The sequence below is a fragment of the Bubalus kerabau genome, chromosome 8 (assembly GCF_029407905.1).
Source record: "Bubalus kerabau isolate K-KA32 ecotype Philippines breed swamp buffalo chromosome 8, PCC_UOA_SB_1v2, whole genome shotgun sequence".
Classification (NCBI taxonomy): domain Eukaryota; kingdom Metazoa; phylum Chordata; class Mammalia; order Artiodactyla; family Bovidae; genus Bubalus; species Bubalus kerabau.
Genome location: NC_073631.1, coordinates 49,630,952 through 49,648,960, shown reverse-complemented (window position 1 = coordinate 49,648,960; position 18,009 = coordinate 49,630,952). Strand labels below are relative to the sequence as shown.

The window sequence follows — 18,009 nt, the reverse complement described above, 5'->3', positions numbered from 1 at the left end:
AGTATAATATTTTGTTATAAATTCATAGTATATTGGGGACTTCCTCGATGGTCTAGTGGTTGAGATGCCATATTTCCAATGCAGGAGGTGTAGGGTCAATCCCTGGTCGAGGAACTAGGATCCCCACATACCATGCTGCTGTTTTAAAAAGAGATTCTTATCTTTTAGAGGTACATATGGAAATATTTACCATGAAATATATCTGAGATCTACTTCAAAATAATTCTATGTAAGCGGTAGAAGAAAGGCTTAAATGAAACAAAATTGGTACTAGAAGATGGGTGAGAGGCATATGGGAGTTCATTTTACCATTCTATTTACTCTTGAATATGTTTCAAAAAAACAAAATATTAAACAATATTTTAATGTATGAAATATTTAGGTTAAAAATGTTTCTATTTTTATGACTCTTCATAATCTGTCATGTTTGAAGGCACTCAATAGGGACTTTCCTGATGGCTCAGACAGTAAAGAATCCACCTACAATGCAGGAGACTGGGTTTGATCCCCAGGTCAGGAAGATCCCCTGGAGAAGGGAATGGCAACCCACTCCAGTATTCTTGCCTGGAGAATTCCATGGATTAGAGGAGCCAGGCAGGCTGCAGTCTACAGGGTCACAAAGAGTCAGACATGACTGAGTGACTAACACTTTCACTTTTAAGAGGTATCAAATGTTATTCTTTTATTTTCCTGAAAGTTCTGAATTTTATTGATTTTGACGTCATTATACAAGCTTAGCTTTTTCTGAGATGGCAATTACCATTTAATATATTTCCCAAATTTAAAATCTATAAAGGAAAGATTTACTTTATAAACTACAATTTCATGAAAGGATGGCTTTCTTTTCCAATGATTAAAATATCAGTATGATTTAACTATACAAGACTTAGATGAGAAAAACATGTACTGTAATCATACCTCCTAAGTTTGGCCCAGTTTTGATTCTGTCTAACGTGTGTTATTTCTACTTGCCACAGATTCAACATTTCAAAAGGTAAAACTGTTCAAATTACTAATATATTACTTAATATAAAAGATTAACTTACAACATTGTCAGCCCAGTCTGCTAGCACTGTTGAGATATAGTTCACGGCATTAAGAATTGCACAGTACCGAAAGCCAAGGGAAGCTCTAGTCTCTTCTTTCATCACCTGAGTTAATCGTATCCTAAAATCATCTACTAAGTCCTTCTGTAACTCCAGGAACTGCAACTTTCTGGAAGCTGTGGGAAGATTTTTATACCTGTCTGTGGAGAAAATTAACAAGACATATGAAGGTTTATTGCCTTCCCAGGTGGCGCTAGTGGTAAAGAACTTACCTGCCAATGCAGGAGATGTAAGAGACATGGGTTCAATCCCTGGGTTGGGAAGATACTCTTGAGGAGGGCATAGAAACCCACTCCAGCTTGCCTGGAGAATTCCAAGACAGAGGAGCCTGGCAGGCTACAGTCCATAGGGTCGCAAAGAGTTGGACATGACTGAAGCGACTTAGCACACACGGCATGTGAAAGTTTATGGTATCAGATCGGATCAGATGAGTCGCTCAGTCGTGTCCGACTCTTTGCGACCCCATGAATCGAAGCACGCCAGGCCTCCCTGTCCATCACCAACTCCTGGAGTTCACTCAGACTCACGTCCATCGAGTCAGTGATGCCATCCAGCCATCTCATCCTCTGTCGTCCCCTTCTCCTCCTGCCCCCAATCCCTCCCAGCATCAGAGTCTTTTCCAATGAGTCAACTCTTCGCATGAGGTGGCCAAGGGTTTTCCTATTGGCTAGCTTTGGTGCCTTTGTCAAAAATCAACCAACCATTCAAGTATGGATCCATTTCTAAACTCCCTAAGGATATGTGTTTCACAAGTACTGGTATTTGTCAAAACTCATTGATCTATATATACTGATGACCTATGCATTTCACTGTATATAAGTTATGCCTCTAACACAATGTTGTAAATCAACTGTGCTTCAGTTTAAAAGTTATGACTCAATTTTTTTAAAAGGTATATGAGAAAATCATATACAAAAATTATTCCACTTCTTCAACAAATGACATTTTTTAAAAAAGGAAGGAGGAAGTAGGATAGGTTAAAAGAAACACGTAATTAAAGATTTATAGGTGAAAAGATAAGATGTCTAAAATGCTCTTTAAAATACTTCAGGAAAAAAATCTGTATTTTGGGGGGTGGGGGAAATGCATAATAGAAAAGCGATAGTTTTTAACCTTAGGAACAGATAACCTGAGGGTTTGTTATGCTGCTTTTATATATATGTATATGAGAAAATTTCCATAATTAAAGATTTTTAAATCAGTTTTGCTAAATATTTTTGTATTGTAGTGTTTTTCATATTTTTCTTATGAATTATTTACTGACTGGGCTGGAATGATACCTCTTCTGGTTACCGCACAGGCCCAAGAAATGGACAAGACACAGAAGGACCATGGCAGTGACAGCTCAGTAGCACCTGGAGAACCAGCAGGTCTGCAATGCCCCAGGGGCAACATGGACAGGAACAGACCAACCAGGGCTAGAGACAGCTGGGCCACCCTCCAGCCAGAACATTCTTGGACCATAAACGTTCCTGTTACTATTCCGACTTTGCCTTCTCCAGGGGATCTTCCCGACCCAGGGACTGAACACAGGTCTCCTGCATTGCAGGCAGACTTTTTACCATTTGAACCACCAGGGAAGCCCCCATTCTTGTCCTTAAAGTTACTTTATTATTTTATTGTTCTATAAGCTCTGATAAATCAAGGTGAAGAAAATAATATTTAAAATTTGGGTCAATCACCATTTACTGAAGATACTTGAAAAGTTGAAAGACAAGGGAATTCAGGTAATAAAATTAAATTCTTATGTGTTTTTATGTAACAAATGAGGAATTTTCCCCTCATGTAAACTAATGTTTAAGGTCTTAAATTACAAAAAATCCAAAAGCTAAAATACTGTGCTAGAGTTTTGACCAAAATAGAAATTGAATTTGAAGATATTACAATAATCACTATATGGTATTTTGTCAAACTACTTCAAAAGTACTGAGTGAAGAGTCAGTACTTTTACTTACTTTTTAAAATTTTATTGAAGTAGAGTTGATTTACAATTTGTGTTTAATTTCTGCTATATAGCAAAGTGACTCAGTTATACATATATACATTCTTTTTCATATTCTTTCCCATTATGGTTTATCACCTAATGGACTCCATCCCTCCACTATTCCCCTTCCCCCTTGATAACCACAAGTCTGTTAAGAGTCAGTACTTCTAAAAAAAACAAAGTTATATCTTTAAGACTATACTTGCCAGTTATAACCAAGAGTAGTGTCATAAAAGTTTCTGCACAGTCTGGAACTTTCATCTCATCCACATCAGTGATATCCTTATATTGGGATATCCAGGCAGCTTCTGATGAGAGCATTGAGTCCATTTTTTGAAGAGCAACTGGCACACGAGAAAGACTATGTCAAAGAAGTAGCTACAGATTGTAATTCCTAATCTTTCAACTCATCATTTCTTAGGAATGATCATTTTTCTGTAAAAAAGTAAATGTACACCCTCCTACTAGTTGCACTATATATAACATGCTCTATTTTAAGGTTAAGTAAGATCTTTTACCTCTGCCCGCCACACCTACCCAGAATCTTCCAAATATCTTCACTGACTAGAAAAGCCACATCCAGAATGATTCCATAAGAGCAGAAATACTATATGTAAAATCCATAAAACAGTTAACTCTGCTGGCTTACATTTTTTTTTAGTATTTTTATTTATTTGGCTGTGCCAGTCTTAGTTGCGGCACTCAGTATCTTTTTAGTTGTGGCATGCAGCATCTTGAGCTGCAGCAAGCAAACTCTTCGTTGCAGCATGTGGGATCTGGCTCCCTGAGGAACAAACCTAGTCCCCCTGTATTGGGAGCACAAGTCTTAGCCACTGGAGCACCAGAGAAGTCCCTGGCTTGAATATTCTACCCTAGAAATACGTAGAGTACAATTGTGGGAACAACTGAAGCTTGATGGGGAGAAAAGAAGATAATCTCTGAAGGCAACTTGATAAACCTCAACCGAGAAAAATTTAGATGGCTCTAGTTTCTACCCAGAATTGGAGAAGAATAACACCTAAAATTTTGTATTCACAATAAGAGATATCTCTCCCCAGCCTACGGCCATATGAGCACTTACATTTTCTCTCCACAGTCAACCATCTCTGAAAACAGGTCTCCTCTGATAGAATATGCATACAATTAGCAAAAGTGCTAGGATAGCCATGAACGCTGTGTAGTTCTCTTTCAAACAAAAGCACCTCATCCACCAAATGACAGAAGAGATTGTCGTCATAGAGCAGACAAGGAATATCAGCAGCTAACTTCTCAAGAATCAGCATCATAAGGCCCCGAGAAAATTCAAGCTAAAAAAATATAGAAGCATAAGGTAATGAAAATGACAGCTTATTCATGGACACCTGCAACTCTGAAACTGAAATGCTTTGGACTGAATCTCTTACCCTTGCGTTTACCGAAGAGCCCACTTTGTCCAATATTGGCTGAATCTTCTCATCCAGAAACTGAGTGTGGTTCCTGATCCACAGAAGAACCTGAGCCAAGTACCATTCAGGCTAAGGAAGAATATGAACAGTTTGAATTCTTAAGTCATTCCAACTAGAAAGTTAGAGTTAGTTAAATGTTTGTATACATAAGAGCACAATTTTGACTCTGCACTTTACATTCATGGAAGGCTTAACAATCAAATGTTTCCCAATGTACTCCCAATAAATTTCAATAATGTGGCTTAAGTCAACTAATGAATTTACAATACCATAAATATTTAAAACCTAGCACTTTAGAAATATGTAAAAGATAAGTATCACAAAGAATGATGGCCTTTATATAATTTTTTTGGAAATAATTTTCCAAAATAATTTTTAAACATGACTTTCTTCTTTTTTTTTTTTTTTTTTCAAAAGCTACATTAAGAAAAATTTGGCTGGTCTGCATTACAAAAAATATAAAGACTTAAAGCAGCTGCAATTATAGAAAAGTAATATAAGTGTGCAGTTTTTTAAATTGTCACTAGAGGTGATTCTATAAACCTAAGTTTTGTTGGACAGGAACTCTAAAACATTTTCTGAAAGGTAAAACCCTGCTGGGTGCTAGATGCTGGGAATACAGAAATGAAAAAGGGGCAGGTAATCTCAGGGCCTGCACAGTTCAGGCTTTGTGTCCCAGTACTAGGACCACTGGAACTACAGTTTAAAAAGCAACCAACAGAACTAACAATTTTCTTACCTCAAATCATTACTGCCTCTCTACAGTTTAGACTTCTTTTGTGTCACTTACCACTTCCTAATTGGTTCTACTCTTCTTTCCACCAACACCCCATCCAAGAGAGGAAGACCCATGAAGTACAAAAGAACAAGCTGAATTTGAGAACCAGAAATTCACTGTCATCCCACTCTTCCCTACATAGATATAACTGCCTGTCCCTTGATTCCTTTACAATTCTATAAAGCCTGTAAACTCATTTATATGTGACATGTACAATGTCTGGTGTAATCAGGCATTTAAGATCATTTAATTCAAAACACTTACTGTAGGACTCCTTTGCTACTTGCACCGCATCACATGTAGGAAGACTTCAAGGATAAACAGTATCCACCCACTAGCAACTCCCAAGGTTATAATTCACAACACATTCAATCAAATTTCACTGAAAACAGTTGTCTCTGATTTTCAGAGCAGATTAAAGAAAAAGTCTCAACAGGATGTCCAATACACATGGGTGTGGTCCCTCAACTAAAATGCTGGTGATAATTTCCTCAAAGTCATTCCTGTCACTTATCCCCATACTCTCTCTTGTATAGCTACAAATCATTTTATATTTTTTAAATTATTATTATTATTATTTATTTTTATTTTTTGGCTGTGCTGCATGGCACATGGGATCTTTGTTCCCTGACCAAAGATCAAACCCATGCCCCCTATGGTGGAAGCACAGAATTTTAACCACAGGCCCACCAGGGAAGTCCCACTACAAATCACTTACACATCAGCACTTCCATTCAAAAGCTAATGCTCTACTATCTTTTGACTCTCACTTCTCTTTCTGATGTATTTCTAAACCTGAAGGAGCAGTTTGCACAGTGGAACACATGTGGATCCAGTTGTAAAAAAGTACCACAGCAAATGCTACAGCACACCCCAGAAGAAACTTGAGGAAGAGGTCAGATGGTGTGTTAATGAGTGCACTGATTCTTAACAACATATCAACACAAGTCCCAAGTTATATCTGTAAAGGGCAGTGACAAAACTGGAATTTAGCTCTTTAGAGAAAAAACAGAAATGTGGATAGAATCAGAATTTAACTTAAGCCAGCAAAAGTACAGAAATCCTTAGTATTTGCTATTAATTAAAACCAGGGCAAGAAGCAGCAAAGCACACCTTGCTTATAACATTAGTCTGGCGGTTCCCTCTGAAGTGATACCTGAACCTCTTCTGAAGGGGAGTCAGCATAATCTGGATGGGCAGGATGACAGAAGGGGATATGGGAAGAGAGTATTTTTCTGGAAGCTGTTTTGGCTCAGTAAATAATTCATCTCTGACATAGTAAAGTCAAGGAAAAAGAAAAGCATATATGTATAGATATAGGTATGTATACACACAGAACATTTTTCTAGCAGATATATATGATACTGAGTAAAATTACAACAGATAATATGTACTCTCACTTTAAATTACATATGACTTAAGTAAAAAGTCCATTAGACATGTTATTAGAATTAATCTTTCCTAAGATAAAGGATAATAGGTAAGGAAACACATTTGAATAATCATTTTATTAAATTAACACTAAGTTACTAAGGCTTCCTTCCAATTTTGCCCAGTTTTTTGATTGTCCCAAGAGACCCATATATGATGCAAACTTGGGTCAATCATGTACTTCAGAACCCCTCACAGCCCTTCCACCCACACGCAGTTTATTTGGAAGGAGAACAGCACCCCCCACTACATAAGCACACACAGGTAAGTCCCAACCTAGTACTCCTCCGATTTCGCTTCTTGGCCACTTTCAGAAAGCTTTCTTTTTTGGTCCAAATCCACTCTAGAAAAAAGAAATTTCAGTAAGTTTTACCCCCCAAAAGATACGAGGTTTGTAGTTTCAGAAGCTGACAGAACAGTGTCTCCAGGTTACTGTGTATCTCAGGGGCACTGGCTGGTCGACTGATGCCAACAGTTTGAGACTGAGGGGGTGTGATGAATGGCCAGTGAAGCTGTGCTAAAATTTCCTCAAAATCACTGTAACAGAAAAGTGAGAAAAGTATTGCTATCAAACCCAATGAACATGAAATAGCCATCTGAAAGCAATTACCATGAAATACAGATAAATTCCTTGCCTTGTAAGCTTGTCCTTGAGAATTTTATGCCAGAATTTAACTGTGGCTCTCATGAAACCAAGAAGATGAGTACAGGACGATTCCTGAAGCTTGATGTCAAGTTCCGCCATAGACACCAGAGTAGAGGCTGCCTCTGGGACATTATTGGTCATCAGATATTGCTGAATGTTATCACTGAAAGACAAGGAATAACAAAGTTGAAAGACACTTTGTTCAGAATAATTCCAAATGTGGAAAACTGCTTCTTCCTCCTGCTTTACATAAAGCTACAACCAAAAGAAGAAGGAAGCACCAACTTAAAGTGTTTTGTTTTTTTTAACTTGATACCCCAGTCTTTAGGAGCCTGGAATCCTCAGCATCCTCCTAAGAGCAGTGGGCTGTGTTCAGGACATCTCCCTCCACCTTTGCCTGCTCAGCTCTCCCAATAGGACAGACTTGTCCTCTGTCACATTCCATCAGGCACCCCTCATTTCTAAGAAATCTATCAGGCACCCCTCATTTCTAAGAAATCTGTCTTTTATAGAATCATAATCCAAGGGGAGAATGTGGGTGGCATCTGGTAAGTCAAATATGCCAGTCTTCAATCTGTATCTACTTTGCCCAGATGAACTTGACTATAGGGAACTTAGGGAGGTGGCACCTCAGAGTCGAGTCCTTTCAAGTTACTGCCAAGATGCACATAAAATTTAAGGCAAGCTCTATAGCGAGGGTAGCAAAGTCAAATGCCTAGAAAGGCCTGACAGGCAAAGTAAATTAAGAAAAGCAAAGTGGGGCCAAGTAAAAAGCACATACCCCACCCTAAGGCTCTAGCCTAGGGCTGTCACACTGGAATGTAGGTCTAATGTGGCCAAATCTTAAACATTTTCAGGAGAATCAGAAATCAAGATTTCCATGTAAAATCAAACTATTAATCAAATTCTTTGAAACAAGCCAAATACAACATGTGTTCAGGACTAATTCAGCATATGACTACCATTTTGCACACTGGCTCAAAGAACATTTGAAAATAAAATGCTTCTTTTGATAAAAATCACATTCCATATCTTAAGCCAGAATAAGGAAAAAAAGTTAACCTTTTCAAATCATTAATCTCTGTTCAGAGGTCATCAGGAAATTGGAAGGAAGTGCTCTCTCTCTAGGCAGCCTGTGTGCATTTTACCAAGGCTTGGCTGAGGAGCTGGAAGCTGACTATGAGCTGGGTTCCCGCAGCGCGTCAGTTCCGCTCCTGGGTGGGCACAGCGCCCTCTGTGGGAACAGGCATGCGCCGCTGTCACCCCGCCCAGCTCCACTAGGCACTAGTCCTTGCTCCACACCTTTGTTTTCCACTGGCTCTGCTTCAGGCAGTAGCTCACATTTGTATTGTTCTGTACTTTTGACAGCGCTTTGGCCTTCCCCTACTCTCATTCTCTCATTTTTCTTTCTTCCCCTTTTCTAATCATTAAGTTTCCTAACAGATTTTGTCTTTTATAGCTATTTTCATAATTGAAATTATGAAACCAAAACATCTGCAAAATGTAAGCAGAAATGTTAATTCAGCTTGTTTGAAAGGCAATACCAGACATAATCAATCAATGATATGTATTCAATTCAAAAAGAAGTACAACAGACCCTTGAACAACATGGGTTTGAACTGTAGAAGTCTGCTTATAGAAGTAGAAGTATGGGCTTCCCTTGTGGCTCAGCTGGTAAAGAATCCGCCTGCAATGAGGGAAACCTGGATTTGATCCCTGGGTTGGGAAGATCCCCTGGAGAAGGGAAAGGCTACCCACTCCAGTATTCTGGCCTGGAGAATTCCATGGACTGTATAGTCCATGGGGTGGCAAAGAGTTGGACACGACTGAGCAACTTTCAGTCTGCTTTTAAGATGCATGCAGACTTGCCATTGGAGGAGCTCTGGTGCTCCTAACCTCTGCTTTGTTCAAGGGTCTACCATCTTTTTTTTTTCTCCCTATTCAAAAGTAGGAGGGCTTGTTATTCATCTAATAATACACTATGTAGTTCTTCCTAGGTGATATCCACTAAAAAAAAAATTTGAATCATAGATAAAGCAATCCATTTCATTAAGTGACCACCTCTAAAAGGTAAAAAGAGGAATATTACTACTCTGATGAGCTGTTTTATTAATGTGGCATTATAATTTTCATTGTGTGTGCACAGTACAACTATGGGACTTGAATTTTTTACTTGGATTCCTTTCTTTTAAATGCAAATTAAGCCCCTGAAAAGTTTATGTTCATTCACAATAAAGGAATCATTATCATAATGCTATTTTCATAACTGGTAAAATCACATTATAATCTTTAATTAACTCAATTATTTAATGGCATCCATGTACTCTCTAAGACAGAGTCTCAAAGGAAAATAATAATTATGAGAACAAAGAGGCTTATTTTACCTTAGTTCTTCAATTTGTGAAATCCATTTAAGGTAAGCAAGATGCCGTTCAATCTCTTCAATTTGGTTAATCATGGCTCCGAGATCTTCCATCCAGGGCTGTGCAGTCAGCAAATGGCTGTTAATGGAACTGAAGAGATGGGTTTCTTGCTCCAGAAATTGATTAAGGAATTGCTTTGATTCTTCTGCCTTTTTTAAGGCAGTGTGAATTCTTTTAGGGATTTCTGATGAAAATGTAAGTACCTGACCATACCAAAAATAAAAACAATAAAAAACAGCAACTATCAGGTAAGATTCTCAAAACCTTCTTTATTAGTTACCTTCAAAATGCATGTATGTTCTAAACAGAAATAAAAATTGTCATTTAAAAGCTTTAAAAAAAATAAATAAATAAATAAATAAAAGTTTCAAAAGAAAGGCTGGATTTCTGCATCCTATACTACCCAAGCCTCAACATAAAATGCTGATGTGGAGGTGTGTAGGGAGGGCCCTGGTAAACAGTATGTATCTTTGGGTCTACCATCACAAAGCACTTTCAGAGGGTCCAGTGAGAGAACATTTACCTGCTTTCCCCACTAAAGATTTTCCTTCAAAAACAAATGAGACTGTGATGATAAAAGTCTGGGTTTCTGTATTTTGCAAAAGTTTGCCAGGTGATTCTGATTTAAGCCCCGGTTAAGAACGAACCATTGACATGCTTGGTAAGATAGCCAGGTAATGTCTTTAGAAATGGTACTTTATTAAATGGATTTTTCTTATAGTAGATAGAAACACATACAAATATCAGGCATCAGTACAATATGGTAAGAATATATTAGAGGAATTCCAATTTAATCAACACTGATGATACATTTATTCTACACCAGGCACTGTGCTAGGGACTGATAAATTAGACACAGCATCTGCCCTTAATCTCAGTTGTTATGAAAGAAAGATGCAGACACATCTTCAATAGTGGGATTAGTGCAATGAAAGAGATGCCAGGTGTAATGGTGTACTAAGGTGGTGTTTCCCAGACTTGAATGTGCATAGGAATCACCTAGAGATATACAGTGCAAATTCAGACTCATCGGGTCTGAAGTAGGGACTGAAATTCTGCACTTCTTACGGGGTTCCAGGCAATTGTACTTGCATGACTCATGAACAGACCTTCGTAGGCTGGGTGGAAATTTTTAGGAAAGTTTGGAAGGCAACGGCATTTCAGGCAAAAGAAACAGCTCAGTCATGATCAGAGAAGAGCAAAATGGGGAGGAGAGCACAGAATCCAGTCCAGAGAAATGCAGAGAGATGAGCCGAAATAGGTAGGGGGTATCTTGGGCATTACAAGAATACCTGGCTTTTTCCAATAAGCAATGGGATGCCATGACGAGTTTTTAATAAAGGAATAATTCAGTGGGATTTATGATTTAATATAACCATGTTTATTTTCATATTATTTATGATAAAAACTGGGAATAGCAAAGAGATCAACCAATAAGGGTTAACTAAATTATGTACAGCCACATTTGAATACCATAAAACCATTAGAAAAGATCTATATGTATTGATATATTAGTTGTATTTACATTACATTATAATGTGTATCGGAGAAGGAAATGGCAACTCACTCCAGGATTCTTGCCTGGGAAATTCCATAGGCAGAGGAGCCTGGCAGACTATACACAGTCCTTGGGGTCACGAAGATTCAGACACAACTGAGCACACAGCACATAATGAGTATACTACTGATGTCGTCTCAGTGGGTTTTAATACTTGCCTGTTCTTCTAACTGCATTTTATTTTCTGTCATCTGTTCTATGAGTTTATCAAGTTTCTTTAAAGATTTAAGGTCATTTCCGACTTCCTTTTCTATAAATGCTGACACACAGGAAGGGAGATCACCATTATCTGTACCTTCACAGACTTGTTCATTTTCAACAAGAGCTGCAATACTTATGTCACCTAAAACGAAAAGAGTAACAATTACTCAACACCACCAACTACTATAGAGTTAAAGGAAATGCAAATGATATATAAGGCAACATGTCTACTTTCAAAAGTTAATAAACACTATATATGGCATTTTGTTTATATACAGTATTTGTATGTATATGTGTATATATATATATATGTTCACAAAAATACCCAAATGACTATAGTGTGTATAAATGAATATGAATATATGTATATATATACACAGTATATCTTATATATTTATATATACAATCAGCCCTCCATGTCCATGGATTCAACCAACTGCATATAAAAAAAATAGTAAAAAGAAATCCAGGAAGTTCCAAAAATCAACATAAATTTGCCATGCTCCAATAATTATTTACATAGCATTGACACTGTATTAATATGTACACTATTATTATTAGCATTAGGTATTATAAGTAACCTAGATGATTTCGGAGAAGGCAATGGCACCCCACTCCAGCACTCTTGCCTGGAAAATCCCATGGACGGAGGAGCCTGGTAGGCTGTAGTCCATGGGATCGCTAGGAGTTGGACACGACTGAGCGACTTCCCTTTCACTTTTCACTTTCATGCACTGGAGAAAGAAATGGCAACCCACTCCAGTGTTCTTGCCTGGAGAATCCCAGGGACAGGGGAGCCTAGTGGGCTTCTGTCTATGGGGTCGCAAAGAGTCGGAAACGACTGCAGCGACTTAGCAGCAGCAGAGATGATTTAAGCATACAGAGGATATGTGTAGGCTATATGCAAATATTGTGCCATTTTATATAAAGGACTAGAGCATCCAGGGATTTTAATATATGCAAGGGTTCTGAAAGCAATGCCCCATGGATACCAAGTGATGACTCCATATGCATATATATATATGTTGTTTAGTTGCTAAGTCATGTCCAACTCTTTGTGACCCTATGGACTGCAGCACATCAGGCTTCCCTGTCCCCCACTATCTCCTAGAGTCTGCTTAAATTCATATCCATTGGGTTGGTGATGCCATCCAACCATCTTATCCTATGTCGCCCTCTTCTCCTTCAGTGTTTCCCAGCATCAGAGTCTTTTCCAATCAATCGGCTCTTCACATCAGGTGGTCCAAGTACTGGAGCTTTAGCTAATTCAGGTATGATCTCCTTGCATTCCAAGGGACTCTCAGCCTTCTTCAGCGTCACAAATATGGGTATATATATGTATATAAATATACACATAGACAAATACCCAAATGAATATCTATAAAGCAATTTATTGATCAAGTATACTACAAAATGCTTAAGAGATGAGGCAATTCAGAGTGAAGGAAAAATAACTAAATTCTGTCCTAGTAACCAGAGGTTTCAATAGATGTTGGCATGATAATGCAGTTACAAACACATTAAATGTTTCCAGACAACTGTATCTTAAGAATCTATTTTGTTACTGGAGAGGAAAGGTCAAATCTGATTCTACTGATGCAGTTTCTATTAAATTAGTAATATATTTTCAAAATTTGTAAAGAACCAGATGGTATAATCTAGAATAACATCAAAGGAAGACTCTGGTTTTAAAATGTTTAAAAAAGAAAAATGACATTGAAAGATCTCAAGTGTATGAAAAAAATCTGAAAGGGAGACCAGTGAATAAAAACTCCTCCTTATGTAAAAGAGTTTTAAGTTTCAAATGCAGTTGTACAAAATTGACCATTTCAGACACAGGGAAAAAAGGAAATATGAGAGAAAACACAAATTACCAGGAAAAACTCAAAATGGCTAGCATAACCACTAAATTGTACGATCTGAAATGAGATTGTTTCCATGGCAAAAAAAGTCAATGATGTCCTCCTGTATTTCACAAGCCAGTTTTTCACTATGCAAGACTCTATACCTTCTTCTATTCAGAATATTTAAGGCATAATTAAGCAAGTTACCTTGAATCTTTGTAGAATGAAGGAAGATTCAAGTATTTCAGTTTTAAAATTCTGATTTTTATTTAAACAAAACACTGAAGAAAACAAATTTCTAGTTAAAGAATTCACTTCAAAGGCAATTGTTTTCCTAAATTTCTGGACCAACAGCACGGCTCCTCTTTTACAGATGATCTCTAGCTATACCTTTGTGATGGTCTACACCAGGACGGCTTTCTCAATGTGCCCTGAACCTGACAAACCCAAAGGCCCAGAGCAGCTTCTTGGCAAAGAAGGTAGGAGCATCACCACCCACAGCTGATACCCTTCTCCTCCTCCACCCCCGTGTGCTAAGATGAACTGTTTCCCTTTGAAGTGTGTTTCCATGTGTAAGCGTCTCCTTTTGGTTCCTTGTGGTTTCCCTCTTGCAGAAGCTTAGGAAACCCAAAGTTTGGGTCAGACTTTATACTGGTTAACACCATCATGTCACTGTGCAGCCATTAAGTTCCCTGATACTAAACACACTCAACTCTACTGAGTCCACAACTTGAATTATTTCATTTACAGGGTTTAATCTCTCTAGATATAAGTTGTACCTAGAAATTTAAAAAACAAAACCCAAGAAATGAAAAAATTTAGAGGACTAGCCATTGAACTCCAAATGAAAATAAATACTATAAAAGAAGGCCCCAGAGAAAGAGAGAATGGACTTCATGGAAACCAAACATTAGAATAAACCTGAACATACCGTGCATTTCTCTACTCCAGGTTTGCCTAAAGGATTTGGTCTTCTCTAAATAAACCATTTATGGTTTGTTAAAAGCTTGATTGTACTAGCACATATTTCATTACAAAGACTATGGCAATTTCTTAAAAAGCAAAACCATAAAGCAAACAAGGTATGCGCATAAGATAAAGCTGGGGGAACAATACAGAGCCTCCTGGGAAGCACTCCTGGTTGGACTTCACCTGTTCTTCCTTGGAGTTTAACCTTGTAGAACTGGGCTCTTTACCAAAAATAAAGTGTTCTTCTTTTTTTAAGTATAGTTAGTTGCTGTACAGAAAGTTACATGTGTACAGTACAGTGATTCACAATTTTTAAAGGCTACATTCCATTTATAGTTATAATATATTGGCTATATTCCCCATGTTGTACAATATATACTCATAGCTTTAAAAAAATTTTTTTATTGTAGTTGATCTACAATGTTGTATTAATTTCTGCTGTACAGCAAGTGAATCAGTTATATATATATATATCCACTCTTCTTTAGATTATTTTCCCGTATAGGTTATTACTGAGTATTGAGTAGAGTTCCCTGCTATACAGTAGGTCCTTTAGTAGTTATCTGTTTTATATATAGTAGTGTGTATGTGTCAATCCAAGTCTCCCTCTTCTCCCCCCCACCACCAACCCCAGGTAACCGTAAGTTTGTTTTTCACATATGTGACTCTACTTCTGATTTGTAAATAAATTTATTTGTACCATTTTTTTAGATTCCACATATAAGCGATATCATAGGATATTTGTCTTTGCCTGTCTGACTTATTTCACTCACTGCTTATTTTATACATAACAGTTTGTACCTCTAGATACCCTACCCCTGTATTGCCCGTCCACACTTACCTCTCCTCATGGGTAACCACTAGTTTGTTCTCTATATCTGTGAGTCTGCTTCTCAAAAATAAAGTTTTAAAGAAACAGCAATGAAGGGCAAGAAGTTATAATCAGCCTCATGAGAAAACAACAGTCACTTCTGACAAAATGAAAGAACATCTAAATAAAGATATGTGTGTGTAAAATGTAACTACCAGCAATTAACATAATATATGCCAGTGTTTAACACTGTGTATATTCCCCTCCCCCTGCCCATAAAATTTTTTTTTCTCCTTTGTTCTATTCAATTTATAAGAATTAAATGCTTTTTCACATACTATGAGAACCTGTAGCCCACTGATAGGTAGAAGCAAAACTAATAAAAGTCTATGCCTCAACTTCCGAACTATAAATTCTAACATTTGCCCAGCCTACATTTAAAAGGTTGTAAATGGGACTAAAATCCATGTTTTCTGACTCTTAACATGATATTCTTACCTTCTTCTTCTTCAGATATGATCAGAATTGGCTGGACTACATCAAACTTTATTACTACAGGAATCCATATACTATTATGTACAGGAGTCTCAATGCCATGTCTTTTCATTTATCTTACATAAAACATGTAAGTTTGTGTGATGTATCTGCAGACACAGAGGCAGGGCTATGGGCAGAGGGAATGTTTTGTGAACTCTAAGCTTGCTGTAGCTTACAGAGTAAATTCTATCTTCACTTTTTAGAAAAAAATTATACTCTTTTGATTTAACCATTTAAATGCACCATAGTACATTCTTATTCAAATAACATCCTTTAAAATGACCCACTGGTGATTTGCAGGGGTGAGGAGGGAGGGGTTAATGTCTCTCCTCTACTTTTTGTAAAGCACACTTTTAACTGCAGAGAAATTGACCAAGCCACCAAAGGAGGGGCAAAGATAAAATCTACAGCTCAGTGGCATCAACTTCCCAAGCATATGAATGGGGGAAAGGTAGAAAGGGAAGGGTTTAACTGAATGGTATGAGATACTCTCAAATCCTTTGCCTTTAGGTAAAAGGAGCTGAGTTGTGGCAGCTGTGACTGCCAAGTACTATGAAGTGCTCCTAGCTTGCTTTCTGAGACAGACTGTAGCAACAGGACATGTTAAGGGCAAGTCTAAGTCCTAAAGCCAATATGGTAACATGGGCACCCTTTCTGTTACCACTATTCATTCCCAGACTATTTGCCATGGTCAGAAGAACCAAAAACTCTTTGATGGAACAGCTGCTTCCATGCTTCCCCCTTCCTCTCCCCATAAATTTCACTTCAAAAGCCCTTGATGATTCCTTGCTTTCCAAAAGCTTGGCACATTTAGCTCATTAAAGTAAAATGCCAAATGTTCACAACCCTGGCATGTGCCCCTGCAGGTAGTAAACATTGACCTTTTCCCTTTCCTTGTCCAGTTCAAGGTCCCGGAACCAGGTGATCTTGTTGTGCTCTTCCCAGATCAATGTTAACTGCAAATTCACTGAAGGTAGAGTACAACTAAACAACTATTATTTGACTCCTTTAAATGCAACTACAATGATGGTCATCTCTCCTAGATCATTAGCCCCTCCAAATTCCCGATGCTTAACAAGTTGATGCTTCATTAAAATAACAGGCAGGCCCCAGTTATTTTGAACCCAGTGGAAGGGCAGCACTGGAGTGAAATCACACCAGTCCTTGTACTAGGTAGGGATCAGGAAGTGCTAGTCTCCAAATTACCCCACATATTACAGTCTTGAAAGTTAAAAATATGTGCATGATAATTAGTATTTATTACCATGCAAGACTGAAGGAAAACGGAGAGGAAGGCAGCAGAGGATGAGATGGTTAGATAGCATCACCGACTCAATGGACATGAATCTGAGCAAACTCAGGGAGATAGTGAAGGATGGAGGATCCTGGCGTGCTGCAGTCCATGGGGTCTCAAAGAGTCGGACACAACTGAACGACTCAACAACTATGCAACCAGGTTGTACAAAAAGGAAAAAACGATACTTTATCTAAAAGATTAACAGGCTAACAAGATCCTTCTGGATGCAGACCCGAGGACCGAGTTGTGGAGAGATGGCTGGGTGGAAAGTGCTAAGGTGTTTGGAATCTGCTTACTTTTCTCCTTGAGGTTCTTCTTTTGGTCACCATTTTCAGAGCAGCACTAGAAGGAGAACAGGTAAGACAAACACATTAAGACTGACCTGACAGGTGGAACTCACACAGAGCTCTCAGGGGGCATCCAGTGGAGGACAACTTCTCAACTTCCTGGGAGGCCAGAGTCTGGAGGTTCCCAAAGGGCCACGTCCCTGGGCCCACCACTGTCACATCCCCAGGAGAGCTGGGGTTACCTTGCCTGGCCTCCAGGGGCACATCTCCAGAACGATCTGGGTCATATCACCAGGGATCGCCAGAGCTACGGCATTGGGGCCACCTCCCCCGGGAGGTCTGCCATCTTACCAGAGCAGCAAGGGCCATCTCCCCGGGGTCATGGCAACCGCGTCCCCAGGCCGCCAACTCCACCTCACTGAGACACTCTCCCCTGGAGGTCTGTGCCACCTCAATGGGCCACCAGTGTCCCCTCCCCGGGTCACCAGGGCCACCTCACCGGAGTGACGGGTGGCTCGCCGATCTCGCCGGCCGGGAACATCCTGCTTCCGCACGAGTCGTCTGCTCCTTGCGCAGCCAGCGTGGCCAGTGGATTCTGGCTCCGGCCAGCGATCAGAGTTGAGCCTCGGAGATCGTAGCGCCGGACGCCACGGCAACTTCCTGCACCGTCTCTCTGGTTTCTTCCTTTCCTA

At 38.8% G+C, this 18,009-nt stretch overlaps 2 protein-coding genes across 2 annotated transcripts in view; one reads left to right on the top strand and one right to left on the bottom strand.

The window, feature by feature from the left end:
* Positions 1 to 2,473, top strand: part of EFCAB10 (EF-hand calcium binding domain 10) — a 22,767-nt gene extending 20,294 nt beyond the window's left edge. Inside the window, exon 4 of the mRNA XM_055590223.1 lies at positions 2,407 to 2,473. Coding sequence (XP_055446198.1) covers positions 2,407 to 2,458 — 52 coding nt within the window. The 3' untranslated portion in view covers positions 2,459 to 2,473. The remainder of the gene's footprint in view (positions 1 to 2,406) is intronic.
* The window catches only part of RINT1 (RAD50 interactor 1), a 25,194-nt gene extending 7,185 nt beyond the window's left edge, over positions 1 to 18,009 (bottom strand). The window contains exons 1-11 of the mRNA XM_055590221.1: positions 17,817 to 18,009; positions 17,327 to 17,372; positions 11,530 to 11,714; positions 9,775 to 10,016; positions 7,380 to 7,553; positions 7,132 to 7,281; positions 6,427 to 6,583; positions 4,494 to 4,604; positions 4,172 to 4,397; positions 3,293 to 3,434; positions 1,047 to 1,242 (exon numbers count right to left, since the gene is read on the bottom strand). Coding sequence (XP_055446196.1) covers positions 1,047 to 1,242; positions 3,293 to 3,434; positions 4,172 to 4,397; positions 4,494 to 4,604; positions 6,427 to 6,583; positions 7,132 to 7,281; positions 7,380 to 7,553; positions 9,775 to 10,016; positions 11,530 to 11,714; positions 17,327 to 17,372; positions 17,817 to 17,858 — 1,671 coding nt within the window. The 5' untranslated portion in view covers positions 17,859 to 18,009. The remainder of the gene's footprint in view (positions 1 to 1,046; positions 1,243 to 3,292; positions 3,435 to 4,171; positions 4,398 to 4,493; positions 4,605 to 6,426; positions 6,584 to 7,131; positions 7,282 to 7,379; positions 7,554 to 9,774; positions 10,017 to 11,529; positions 11,715 to 17,326; positions 17,373 to 17,816) is intronic.